The sequence below is a fragment of the Heptranchias perlo genome, chromosome 5, assembly GCF_035084215.1.
Source record: "Heptranchias perlo isolate sHepPer1 chromosome 5, sHepPer1.hap1, whole genome shotgun sequence".
NCBI classification, from domain to species: Eukaryota; Metazoa; Chordata; class Chondrichthyes; order Hexanchiformes; family Hexanchidae; genus Heptranchias; species Heptranchias perlo.
The window spans coordinates 50,054,284-50,068,709 of NC_090329.1; the positions used below are offsets into that span (position 1 = coordinate 50,054,284).

General features: G+C 43.3%; 1 protein-coding gene and 1 non-coding gene across 3 annotated transcripts in view; both read left to right on the forward strand.

The window, feature by feature from the left end:
- Window positions 1-1,150: 1,150 nt before the first annotated feature.
- trnas-aga (transfer RNA serine (anticodon AGA)) lies at window positions 1,151-1,232 on the forward strand. The gene has a single exon. It is a non-coding gene; the product is annotated as a tRNA-Ser (tRNA).
- Window positions 1,233-1,292: 60 nt separating this feature from the next.
- The window catches only part of hs1bp3 (HCLS1 binding protein 3), a 108,892-nt gene continuing 95,758 nt past the window's right edge, over window positions 1,293-14,426 (forward strand). Inside the window, exons 1-2 of one of the 2 annotated variants that reach the window (XM_067984340.1) lie at window positions 1,470-1,586; window positions 11,210-11,375. In XM_067984340.1, the coding sequence (XP_067840441.1) occupies window positions 1,561-1,586; window positions 11,210-11,375 (192 nt within the window). In that variant the 5' untranslated portion in view covers window positions 1,470-1,560. Of the gene's footprint in view, window positions 1,587-11,209; window positions 11,376-14,426 lie in introns of both variants that reach the window. The other variant, XM_067984338.1, reaches the window with a different exon arrangement.

Below are 14,426 nucleotides of genomic sequence, written 5' to 3' on the forward strand. Positions count from 1 at the left end.
GCTATGCTCCAAATTTTGAAGGTACCAGTAAAACAATAATTGTGTAACTTTGTGCTCCTCAGAAGTATCCTGCTCCACTGGAAGCACATGTTGTCCTGTGTATTGTGAACCTACAGCACATAGATTTTCAGCCATCAATTTAAATGGATGGAAAATCATGCGCCACATAATGCACCTAAATTTCTGATCTGTTTCAGAGTGAGCAAGACTCCTTTGCTGGAAGTGCAAAGTCTGAGAATTACTCCTTGTTTGAATACTCATTACAATGTCGGTGATAGAGCATCTGTAATAATTCAATGGGGATACTATAGTAATTCGTTATGACCCCAAGAGGGGTTGATGTTAATATTAAACCCCTCGTTGGTTATTAATTGTTTGTATTTTAGTTGTAAAGATCTTATTAGTTTTGTGATGGATTCATACGCTACTTAAGATTAATTTTCTAGTTGTTCTTTCAATAAAATTTACAATTATTTTGGAAAAATATATATTATACAATTGTTGGGTGCAAGAAACAAAAAAGCTACTTCTGTTCCAAAGTTGATAATATTTGAATACTCATCACAATAAGAATTAGTTCAAATAAAAATGACGAGAAACTTAAAGAAATGAAGAGAGTATAATTAATAATTTATCAAGCAGGGATTAAAACATTTGAAAGGATCTTCATCAAACTTAACTTGGGGAGTCATGATGTGGAGATGCCGGTGATGGACTGGGGTTGACAATTGTAAACAATTTTACAACACCAAGTTATAGTCCAGCAATTTTATTTTAAATTCACAAGCTTTCGGAGATTTTCTCCTTCCTCAGGCAAATGTTTGCCTGAGGAAGGAGAAAATCTCCGAAAGCTTGTGAATTTAAAATAAAATTGCTGGACTATAACTTGGTGTTGTAAAATTGTTTACAATTAACTTGGGGAGAAAGCTACACCGATCTGCTTTTGGCAAAGCAAAAGCCATGAGGGGAATTAGAGAACAGCTGGGCTGAAGTTCAGCTCAGTTTAAGCGATCTGTGATAGGGAGCAGTCCGTGCACCTTCCGATCCACAAACAGCAGATGCGAGTGGCAGCTTTTGAATGCGGTTGGAAACAAATGCATGCAAACCCGCAGCCAGTGGATGAGCCGTCAGTAGCAGGGCTCGCCTTCAAGTAGTCGTGGCCGAGTGGTTAAGGCGATGGACTAGAAATCCATTGGGGTCTCCCCGCGCAGGTTCGAATCCTGCCGACTACGAGTGTTTTTTTTTCGATTTCTAATAAAACCCTAATGCATATATTAATTAACAGAAGCGGACTTGTTAAGAATTAAATGTCAACCCTTTGCATTAAAAGCAGCAGATGTGCCTGTGCCGCGGCAATTAAACTCGTAATTTCAACGAGTCTTGGAGTGTGTGTGTGTGTTTCGGAGGAGCTTTGGGTGCGGATTGCGCCGACTTTTCACCGCTCCGCTCACTCCTCTCCCGGGTCCCGTGACTCGCACAGGCGGTCGGAGCAGCAGCAGCAGCAGCGCTTGACAGTGAGACTTTCCTTCCTCTGCTCGTCTCCAAACAAACTCCAGCACCATGCCCGAGGGACTGATCACATCCAGGTGAGGAGAGTGAGGCAAAGTTCGTGCAGCGACAACTTCACCAACCCCCTCAACACACTCACTGAGTTTATAGAATCCGGTTTCCAGCACCAGCTCGCACTTCCTGGTTTTTAATCGCCAGGGCAGTTAATTTGTGAAATACTTCGGCTGCTGCCAGTTGTCACTTTTTAGTTGTTTATTAAGGTTAGGATATTGACGACGTGTCGACATATTGTGGCGATAATACAACTTGAGCACAGAGGTCAGAAGTCCACCTCTGGAGGACAGGGGAGGAAGGTCTTCATTTTTCTGTAATATAAACTGATACAAATTAGTGTTGACATTTTGGACACACCCAGTCCAGTACAGACTGTGCACTGGGTTCAGAAGCACAAAACAACTATTTTGGAACTAAATGTGTACTCTCGCTAAGGCCACGGGAAGGCTGGTGTGTTAAATTGGAAAATGTCACGTTGGTGCAGTAGGGGGTGATCTTCTCAGTTTGAATACAGAGCTTTATTCTGTCGGTGCATTTATACTGTGAATTTAGTGTTGGTACAAAATTAAACTTGAAATTTCAATCAGGCCGAACCTGACTCTGGAAATAAGTGGTGCGGGATGCCCGGAGCACGGTACCCCACGCCACTTGCATTTGACTCGCTAGTTTACAAACTGTTCATAGAATCATAGAAAGGTTACAGCACGGAAGGAGGCCATTTGTCCCATCGAGTCCGTGCTCGCTCTATGCAAGAGCAATCCAGTTAGTCCCACTTGCACGCCCTATCCATGTAGTCCTGCAAATTTTTTCCTTTCAAGTACTTATCCAGTTCCCTTTTGAAGGCAACGATTGAATCTGCCTCAACCACTGCCTCCCTGCCCACTTCCCAGCAGTGCAATCCAGATCCTAACGATTCGCTGTGTAAAAAAGTTTTGCCTTGTGTCACCTTTGGTTCTTTTGCCAATCACCTTAAATCTATGTCCTCTGGTTCTTGACACTTCCCCCAATGGGAACAGTGTCTCTCCATCTATTCCATCTAGATCCTTCATGATTTTGAATACCTCTATCAAATCTCCTCTCAATCTTCTCTGTTCCAAGGAGAACAACCCCAGCTTCTCCAGTCTATCCACGTAACTGAAGTCCCTCATCCCTGAATCATCCTAGTCAATCTTTTCTGCACCCTCTCTAAGGCCGTCAAATCTTTCGTAAAGTGTGGTGCCTAGAACTGGACGCAATACTCCAGTTGTGGTCGAAACAGTGTTTTATAAAGGTTCAACATAACTTCCTTGCTTTTGTACTCTATACCTCTATTTATAAAGCCCAGGATCCCAAAAGCTTTCTTAACCACTTTCTCAAACTACCCTACCACCTTCAACGATTTGTGCACATAAACTCCCGGATCTCTCTGTTCCTGTATCCATTTTAGAATTGTGTCCTCTAGTTTATATTGCCTTTCCTCGTTCTTCCTATCGAAATGTATCACTTTGCATTTTTCTGTGCTAAATTTCATCTGCCACATGTCCGCCCATGCCACCAGCCTCTCTGTATCCTCTTGAAGTCTATCACTCACCTCCTCACTGTTTACTACCTTTCCAAATTTTGTGTCATCTGCAGATTTTGAAATTGTGCCCTGTACACCCAAGTCCAAGTCATTAATATATATCAAGAAAAGCAGTGGTCCTTGTACCGACCCCTGGGAAACACCTCTGTACACCTCCCTTCAGTCTGAAAAACAACCATTCACCACTCTCTGCTTCCTGTTACTTAGCCAGTTTTGTATCCATGCAGCTACTGCCCCTTTATTCCATGGGCATCAATCTTGATGACAAGCCTATTATGCGGCACTTTATCAAACGCCTTTTGAAAGTCCATATACACCACATCAATCGCATTGCCCACATCTACCGTCCCTGTTACCTCATCAAAAAAACTATCAGGTTAGTTAAACACGATTTGCCTTTAATAAATCCGTGCTTTTCCTAACAATCCACACTTGTCCAAGTGACTGTTAATTTTGTCCTGGATTATCGTTTCTAAAAGTTTCCCCACCACTGAGGTTAAACTGACTGGCCTATCGTTGCTGGGTTTATCCTTATACCCTTTTTTGAACAAGGGTGTAACATTTGAAATTTTCCAGTCCACTGGCACCACTCCTGTATCTAAGGATGTTTGGAAGATTATGGCCAGTACCTCTGCAATTTCCACTCTTACTTCCCTCAGCAACCTAAGGATGCATCCCATCCGGACAGGGTGATTTATCTACTTTAAGTACAGCTAGCCTTTCTAGTACCTCCTCTTTATCGATTATTAGCCCATCCAGTATCTCAACTACATCTTCCTTTACTGAGACTCTGGCAGCATCTTCTTCCTTGGTAAAGACTGATGCAAAGTACTCATCTAGTACCTCGGCTGCGCCCTCTGCCTGCATGAGTAATCTCCTTTTTGGTCCATGATCGGCCCCACCCCTCTTTTTTATATTCATTCATGGGATTTGGGCGTCACTGGCGAGGCAAGCATTTATTGCCCATCCCTAATTGCCCTTGAGAAGGTGGTGGTGAGCCGCCTTCTTGAACCGCTGCAGTCCATGTGGTGAAGGTTCTCCCACAGTGCTGTTAGGAAGGGAGTTCCAGGATTTTGACCCAGCGACGATGAAGGAACGGCGATATATTTCCAAGTCGGGATGGTGTGTGACTTGGAGGGGAACGTGCAGGTGTTATTGTACCTATGTACCTGCTGCTCTTGTCCTTCTAGGTGGTAGAGGTCGTGGGTTTGGGAGGTGCTGTTGAAGAAGCCTTGGTGCGTTGCATCAGTGCATCCTGTGGATGGCACACACTGCAGCCACTGTGCGCCGGTGGTGAAGGGAGTGAATGTTTAGGGTGGATGGGGTGCCAATCAAGCGGGCTGCTTTGTCCTGGATGGTGTTGAGCTTCTTGAGTGTTGTTGGAGCTGCACTCATCCAAGCAAGTGGAGAGTATTCCATCACACTCCTGACTTGTGCCTTGTGGATGGTGGAAAGGCTTTGGGGAGTCAGGAGGTGAGTCACTCGCCGCAGAATACCCAGCCTCTGACCTGCTCTTGTAGCCACAGTATTTATATGGCTGGTCCAGTTAAGTTTCTGGTCAATGGTGACCCCCAGGATGTTGATGGTGGGGGATTCGGCAATGCTAATGATGTTGAATGTCAAGGGGAGGTGGTTAGACTCTCTCTTGTTGGAGATGGTCATTGCCTGGCACTTGTCTGGCGCGAATGTTACTTGCCACTTATCAACCCAAGCCTGGATGTTGTCCAGGTCTTGCTGCATGCGGGCTCGGACTGCTTCATTAGCTGAGGGGTTGCGAATGGAACTGAACGCTGTGCAATCATCAGCGAACATCCCCATTTCTGACATTATGATGGAGGGAAGGTCATTGATGAAGCAGCTGAAGATGGTTGGGCCTAGGATATTGCCCTGAGGAACTCCTGCAGCAATGCCCTGAGGCTGAGATGATTGGCCTCCAACAACCACTATCATCTTCCTTTGTGCTAGGTATGACTCTAGCCAGTGGAGAGTTTTCCCCCTGATTCCCATTGACTTCAATTTTACTCTGGTTCCTTGGTGCCACTCTCGGTCAAATGCTGCCTTGATGTCAAGGGCAGTCACTCTCACCTCACCTCTGGAATTCAGCTCTTTTGTCCATGTTTGGACCAAGGCTGTAATGAGGTCTGGAGCTGAGTGATCCTGGCGGAACCCAAACTGAGCATCGCTGATCAGGTTATTGGTGAGGAAGTGCCGCTTGATAGCACCCGTTTACTGTTTACATGCCTGTAGAAGACTTTTGGATTCCCTTTTATGTTTGCTGCCAGTCTACTCTCATACTCTATTTGCCTCTCTTATTTCCTTTTTCACTTCCCCTCTGAACTTTCTTTATCCAGTCTGGTTCTCACTTGTGTTATCAACCTGACATCTGTCATATGCCCCTTTTCTCTGCTTCATCTTACTCTCTATCTCTTCTGTTATCCAGGGAGCTCTGGCTTTAGTTGTCCTACCTTTCTCCCGCTGTTGTGTCTGTTGGACCCACTAAGCACTTTTTAAAATCAGCTGACCTTAATTTAAGTGGTCAGAATAGTGAACCTCCGCTCTAAGTTCTCTAAATATTTACATTTTAACTGTTGGGAGCAGAGTTCTGTGTATACATGTAACCATGTAGGGTGAATGGGCTGGAACCCATACTGTGTGTATGGAGAGAGAAAACAGGGAACTATTGGCCAGTTAGCCTGACATCAGTAGTAGAGAAAATACTAGAATCTATTATTAAGGATGTAGTAACAGGGCACTTAGAAAATCATAATATGATTAAACAGAGTCAACACGATTTTATGAAAGGGAAAGGAAAAATACTGCGGATGCTGGAAATCTGAAATAAAAACAGAAAATGCTTGAAATACTCAGCATGTCAGGCAGCACCTGTGGAGAAAGAAACTGAGTTAATGTTTCAGGTCAATGACCTTTTGTCAGAACTGTAAGAAGTTGAAGATTTAACAGTTTTAAAGCAAGTACAGAGCCAGGGAAAGGGCGGGGAGGGGAGGATGGAGGGGTGGAAAGAACAAAAGGGAAGGTCTCTGATAGGGTGGAGGGCAGGAGTGATTTACTGCCAAAAGGGATGATGGTGCAAGGCAAGGAGGGTGGGTAAAGAAACAAAAGATGGGTCTAGAGGGTTGTAAATGGTAACAGCAGAAACATTACCGACCGAAAAAATAGGAGCAATGGTTATGATCTGAAGTTATTGAAATCATTATTGAGTCCGGAAGGTTGTAAAGTGCCTAATCGAAAGATGAGGTGCTGTTCCTCGAGATTCCAATGAGCTTCATTGGAACAGTGTAGGAGGCCGAGGTCGGAGTGGGATGGAGAATTAAAATGGCAAGCGACCGGAAGATCAAAGTCACGTTTGCGGACTGAGCGGAGGGGTCCAAAGGGATCACCCAAACTGTGTTTGGTCTCCCCAGTGTAGAAGAGACCCGCATTGTGAGCAGCGAATACAGTATACTAAATTGAAAGAAGTACAAGTAAATCGCTGTTTCACTTGGAAGAAGTGTTTGGGGCCCTGGACAGTGGGAAGGGAGGAGGTGAAATGGCAGCTGTTGCATTTCCTGTGCTCGCACAGGAAGCTAACATGGGGAGGAGAGCGGGTGTTGGGGGTGATGGAAGAGTGGAGGGAATGGTCCCTTCAGAATGCTGAAAGGGGAGGGGAAGATGTGTTTGGTGGTGGGGTCGCTGTGGAGATGGCGGAGGATGATATGTTGAATGTGGAGGCTGGTGGGGTGGAAGGTGAGGACAAGGGGGACCCTATCATGGCGGAGGGAGGGGAAGGGATGAGGGGTGAGGGCAGAAGAGCGGGAAATGGGACGGACATGGTCGAGGGCCCTGTCAACCACGGTGGAGGGGAATCCTTGGTTGAGGAAAAAGGAAGACCTGTTGGAAGCACTGGTGTGGAAGGTGGCATCGTCAGGACAGATGAGATGGAGAAGGGAATAGAGTCCTTACAGGAAGCGGGGTGGGAGTTGGTGGGCTTATCATAGTAGGTACAGCACAGGAGTAGGCCATTCGGCCTATCGTGCCTATGCTGGCTCTTTGACAGTACTATCCAATTAGTCCCACTCCACTGCTTTTTCCCCATAGCCCTGCAAATATTTTCCCTTCAAGTATTTATCCAATTCCCTTTTGAAAGTTGCTATTGACTCTGCTTCCACCATCCTTTCAGGTTGTACATTTCAGACCATTACAACTCGCTGTGTTTAAAAAAAAAAAAGTTTCCTCATGTCACCTCAGGCTCTTCTGCCGATCACCTTAAATCTGTGTCCTCTGGTTACTGACCCGTCTGCCACTGAAAACAGTTTCACCTTATTTACTCTGTCAAAACCTTTCATGATTTTGAACATCTCCATCAATTCTGCCCTTAACCTTCTTTGCTCTAGGGAGAACAACCCCAGCTTCTCCAGTCTCTCCACATAACTGAAATCCCTCAGCCCTGGTGCCATTCTAGTAAATCTCTTCTGCACCCTCTCTAAGGCCTTGACATCCTTCCTAAAGAATGGTGCTCAGAATTGAACACAATGCTCCAGCTGAGGCCTAACCAGTGTTTTATAAAGGTTTAGCATAACTTCCTTGTTTTTGTACACTTTGCCTCTATTAATAAAGCTCAGAATCCCATATGCTTTTTTAACCGCCTTCTCAACATGCCCTGCTACCTTCAAAGATTTGTGTGTGTGAACCCCAAGGGTTCATGGGATTGGGGGTAATATATTAGCATGGATTGAGGATTGGTTAACGGACAGAAAATAGAGAGTAGGAATAAACAGGTCATTTTCAGGTTGGCAGGTTGTAACTAGTGGGGTGCCGCAAGGATCAGTGCTTGGGCATCGGCTGTTTACAATATATATCAATGACTTCGAGGGGACCGAATGTAATCGATGATCGAAATCTTGATGGGAAAATATGCTGTGAGGGCGCAAAGAGTCTGCAAAGGGATGTAGACAAGTTAAGTGAGTGGGCACGAAGGTGGCAGATGGAGTATAATGTGGGGAAATGTGAAATTATCCACTTTGTTAGGAAGAATAGAAAAGCAGAATATTTTTTAAAAGATAGGAGACTAAGAAATGTTGGTATTCAGAGGGTTTTGGGTGTCCTTGTACACCAATCACAGAAAGTTAACATGCAGATACAGCAAACAACTAGGAAGGCATATGGTATGTTAGCCTTCATTGCAAGGGGGTTGGAATATAAGAGTAAGGAGGTCTTGCTGCATTTATATAGGGCTCTGGTGAGACCACACCTGGAGTACTGTGTACAGTTTTGGTCTCCTTGCCTAAGGAAGGATATACTTGCCTTAGAGGAGGTGCAACGAAGGTTCACTAAATTGATTCCTGGGATGAGAGAGTTGTCCTATGAGGAGAGATTGAGTAGAATGGGCCTATATTCTCTGGAGTTTAGAAGAATGAGAGGCAATCTCATTGAAATGTATAAAATTCTTAGAGAGCTTGACAGGGTAGATGCTGAGAGGCTGTTTCCCCTGGCTGGAGAGTCTAGAACTAGGGGTCATGGTCTCAGGGTAAGGGGTCGGTTATTTAGGACTGAGATGAGGAAAAATGTCTTCACTCAGAGAGTTGTGAATCTTTGGAATTCTCTACCCCAGAGGACTGTGGATGCTCAGTCATTGAGTATATTCAAAGCTGAGATCGATAGATTTTTAGACACTAAGGGAATCAAGGGATATGGGGATAGGGGTTGGAAAGTGGAGTTGAGGTAGAAGATCAGCCATGATCTTATTGAATGGCGGAGCAGGCTCGAGGGGCTGGATGGCCTACTCCTGCTCCTATTTATTATCTTATGTATCTGATGATGCCCTGACCTGAACTGCTTGATGGTGTCTGCTGATACTGGGTGCTTGAAATGCAAACTTTCTGCTCCCAATAGTAACATCCTATGCCTTGAGTAAATAATGATTCATTAAAAATACCGTATTTAGTTTACTTGTACCCAAGATAAGGCATGCTTGCTCTGTTAAAAAGTAATTTAATGAGTTATTATACTGCTGCTGTTTTCTTACTGGAAATTCCACTGGTTTGTTTCACACATGACCACAGCCAGAAATTACATGCCTGTTTAAATGTAGCATTATTTAACATTTTAATCATGGCTTGTTTCCCCACCCACAGGAAAGCCTTTATCAGCCTGTTCACGGATAACAACCCTGACTAGTTATGCAAATGAAGTTTCCCAGGACCGCTATTTGGTCCTTGGCGAAAAGAGCATTCAATTTAACTCTAGCTATCTGAACTATTCAAAGCCAAAGACAAAGATTTGTATTTCTCACTGTGTGTGCCTTCCATCCTTTTTCACATACTTTCCTTCATGGACCCCCAGAAAAGAAGAGTGGAATCATAAAAGCAGCCCGTTGTATTACTCAATAGTGGCAGTCTGGGGGAGGCCTGCATTTAAACGCAGGTGCCCTTGGACCTGTCAGCCCTTTGTTCATTGTAGAATAGCAGTGATATTCCAGAGGCATTCACTGTAAATAATTTCAAGACTTTTTTTCATAAGACTATTATTGAATTTATTTTCAGTGGCTGTCAGCGACTTTATATCAATGCTTCTGAGGCTGGGATTTTCTATTGTTAGGCAACTAAACTAGCCTATTTTCCTTATCCATAATAATTGGATTAAAATATTGGAGTCTTATACTCTGGTGTGTTACTGCCCAGGTAAGGTCAGTCTGGATCTCCAGCTGGACTATTTTCTTCTGGATGGCATGACCCACTTACTTAAAGTATTTACAGTTACCACTGATTGGGAAATGAGCCTTTGACCCTGAAATTATGGTTCATTCCCATAGTGAAGGCGAGTACAAAAACCCACACATTTGGTTGAGTGAAAAAGCTATTTCTAAACAGCAAAGTGAATGAAAGTCTAAAGTTCTACCAGATTGGGAGAAAACACTACAGATTTCTGGACTTATTTTTAAAAGGAAATCTATTAATGAAGTTGAAGTGGTATAAAAATCTACTTCAGAGAAGGTTTTGGGTTCAGTTGCTAGTCCGTACTGAATTAGCTGATCACGGGGAGTAATTGGAACACCAAGATTGACTTTATTGGCCCTGAGCTGACGGATTCCTGATCTGGCTGCTATCCTATGACTCCTGTTGGAAAGTGTGTGTGACTGACTGTTGAGTGAGTCAAGATTGAGTTCAACAGTGATACCCAATTTGGTAAAATAACCTGCTGATGCTCACTGTCTAGGCTCGTACATGAATAATGACCACTTGGGTAAGATACCAGAGAGCTGCTGGCACTTATGGATGCCTTTGAGAAAAAGGGAAAAAATGGGAACCGGGGACATCTACTTCAGGTTGACTTAATGTTGGTAATTGGAAGTAGGTGATGGTTATCCCTAACCCACCTGCCATTTAAATGAAATGTTGAAGTCTGTAGGTGCTGAGTATGTATGGGTAGTGACTTCTTACTGCCGCCCGTCAATATTGTGGGAAAAGTGATCATTATAGACTAATGAGCATAGATATAGGTTTCTAAGTATATTAATGGCCTGGTTGTACAATTGTACAAAGATAGATTGGCTCTGAAATTGGCTTCAGCATTGATTTACACATGCTGGTGTCACCTGGTAATGAACTTGACAGAGCTATCACCATTTAATTCCAAATTCAAATACTAACTCGCAGCATAGAGCTGCCTAAGTCAAATGAAGGATTGCACTTTTAACAAATAAGAGCCTATAAATCTTGAAATATGTCATTTGGTCAATAACATTTCCCTTATAATTGACTTTTCAAAAAACTATTGGGCACATGGCTCTTGTGTCCTCATGCAAGCAGCTTGTTGCATTCAGTTGGTATATTTTGGTAGCAACTGCATTTAACACTACAGCATCTTCATCTGTTGGGGAAATATTGGAAATAGAACTTTCTATATTGAAGAATGCTATCAGTAGGCCACAGTCTCATTCTGTGGTACTTAAGGCTGCTGAAACTGTCTGAGCAATGTCATTGGATAGCTGCAAATTATGGTATTTGGGAGGCTGTTTTTAGAAAGTGATGGTGTTTCTAAATGTTTTCAATAATGAATCCTTTTATTGCAATTCTATTTTCATTGTAGAGCAATCCAGAATGTAAATACTGGAATAGACTTGTCAGTCCCAGAGTACCAGGAGATCCATGGCAAAATGATGTCTGGCCATGTTGAGTATCAGATTGTTGTTGTCACTCAACTGGTCTCCTTCAAATCTGCAAAGCACAAGGCCAAAGATGTTGTTCAGTTTGTGGTAAGTGAAGAAGAATTCACAATGCACTTGCTAAGAGAACACATTTCTGATCTAATTGTTGAATGAGCAAGTAAAAAACAAACATGTACAATTCAGTTAATGAGAACATTAGTTTAAAATATAAATGTGCAAAGAATCATCCTGATCATTGCCATGGTAAACTGTATTGGTCCAGTCACTTAATAGTTCCAAAGACAGACATTTTGTCAGTGATATTGTACATTGTGAGTTGTACTTGAGTGCTTTTACCATGGAAATAGTCACAAACTGGTTATTGCAATTCTATTCACCTTCTGGTGTAAATGTTTACTTTGAGTTTGAATCTCTTCTAAAATTGATAGTGAGAAAGATTCGGGATTAAATGGGGAAAAATTGCATTTTTAAAAAGAGTATTCATCTGCAATTTGCAACATGGTGAATCCCAGATTTTGGCCCTGCTGTCAAAGTGAAGGGGTGAGTAAAGGCTTTCCTATAGGACAGACAGGTCACTGAGCTATCCTCTTTTCCTGGATGTAGAGTGAACCATTTACCCCTCTGCATCACCCTGAAAAATGCCATTGTGGCCTCTGAGTTTAAAATGATCATGTGCTCTGTCGGCTCATCCCTGCTTTGCTTATTGGCTGCTTGAATGGCATTCACATGAAGAGGCTTTCTGTTGTACTTATGTCAGCTGCTGGAAGGCACTTTTTGCATTAACTCTGGTCTGTGAACTGGTCTGATTATTTTCTGTTTGAAATAGTTTATACTGCTGTGAGGGTATATTTTGGGAAAATCAGTAGTTAATTTTTGTATAGTGTGGTGCAGAGCTGTCGTAGAAGTAGTACATTGGATCCAGTGGAGTCCTGTACAGATCAACTCTGTTTTGTCCAAGCAGACCTTCTTAGATATACAGTGGAACTTTGATTATCTGCTGGAAAAGAGGAACTCCACTCTTCACCCTCCCCCACCTTGCCCCAGCAGATAATGGAAATTGGTGGATAATTGAAGCTCCACTGTATTTAGATTATGCATTCCCATTTCCAGTACGTGCAAATGAGACCTGTGTTTATCCATTTTAGAAATGGTTAATCACCTGGGATTCCATTATACAGTGCCTCAGTGTATCAGTTATTGCTTTGAGCAAGTGAAACAGTTAAACACTGGTATGGGATATACCAGTATATTACTTGGGAAGAGTCCTCAATCCTGCTGGTGTCCGGGAACCAAAGCCTGAGTCTGTAACACTGTATGGCAGCAGTAAAACGGGGGGAAAAAACAGCATATTTTTAGGGAAACCTGCTTAATATCTAAAGGTTTTCCTTACCAATGTTGCTATCTAATTTTGCTACTAACAGTTAAAATGAAGCTCTGACTCTTGCTGGCCTCCCAATTCTCATAAAACACTTGCGGGTAGTTGAATAATGGAAGTCCTGATAATTTAAGTTTGTCTGGGCACTAAACTACACTACAAACAAGGAAACCTCTTTTAAAAAACCTTGTGGTAGAATTTCCGTGCAGCTCTGCTGATCTCCCATGGTGACTTGGGCAGACAATTTGTGGAAACCCAGGAGATCAGGAGAGCCCCTGCAGAAATTCCAGGTGTTTTTTATCCAACGTTTCATTTTTTTTCGCCAGAACACTCTCCTGGTTTGTGTTGGTGGAGTTGTACAGTTGTTTCCACAGCATTTGGAGGAGCATTCATTGATGTCAGTAAATGTGTTGGTATAGTTCCACATAACTGGTGTAATGATGCTACATATGGGGTCATGGGAGTAAACTAGGCAGGGTACAGAGGGGAAAATCTGCCTTGTCCAGGGCGAGCACCGGGATAGGTCACTGTTTTGTGGTGCCTGACGCTTGTAATTATCATTAATGATTTAATATGGTGTAATCTTTCTTATTGTGCATTGTAATATATACAAGAGAATGAGCAGTGTACTAGATATTGTCTTTGACGTGATGATACAAAGAAGTACATTTGCTGTAAAAAGTTGCATTATGTAATATCAATGTTACAGGGCACTTCACAGAAGTATATTCAGACACACATCAACGCTGAACCAAAGAAGGAGATAATAGGAGAGGTGACTAAAAGCTTGGTCAAAGAGGTGGGTTTTGAGGAGGCTTTTGATGGGAGGAGGCAGAGTTTTAAAGGAAGGAATTCCAAAGTCTAGATGGATGAAGGCATGGCCACCCTGGGCAAAGGGAGTGGGCAATGCACAAGAGGTCAGAGTTAGAGGAACGCAGAGTATTCAGAGACTTGTTGGGCTGCAGATGGTTACAGAACAAGGAAGGGGCGAGACCATGAAGGGATTTAAACATGAGGATGACCATTTTAAATTTGAGGCCTTGAGGGACTGGGAGCCAATGTAGGTTAGCTGAGGGTGATGAGTGATTAGGACTTGGTGAAGGAAAGGATATGGGCAGCAGAGGTTTGGAAATTTGTGGAGGGTGCTAGGACGGCCAGGAGAGCAGTACAGAGGGGGAAGTACGCTGTCTTTGTGATGGAGAGGTTATGGGGTCAAACATTCTGTTTCAACCTGAGACAGCGGCCAGCAAGGGTGATGGAATCAATGGTGAGGATAAGAAGTTTGTGGCGGGGGCCAAAGACGATAGCTTCGGACATCCCAGTGTTTAATTGGAAGAAATTGTGGCTCTTCCAGGACTGGATGTTGAACAGTCTGACAACACAGAGCCAATGGCGGGATCAAGGGAGGTGGTGGAGAGGTGGAGCTGGGTGTTGTCAGCATACATGTGAAAACTGACCTTATGTCTGTGAATGTTGCCAAGGGACAGCATGAAGAGGAGGGGGCAGAACTTTTGACTGGGAAGTGGTGTATGCCACTGTTTAGATATTGATGGCTTATCACCTTTTGCTAAACTTCACATTGGACAGAATAGAACATAGGAAATAAGGTGTGCTTAAGAGTGACAGCAACAGTACATGGAAAAATAAGCGAGCAGTTGACATGTACTGGGCCCAGATTTTCTTGGGATCCTTGAACGGCGCAAAAGAAAGAGGAAATTATAGAGTAAGTGACTTGTGCTTTTAATTATGCCACTCCATATTTT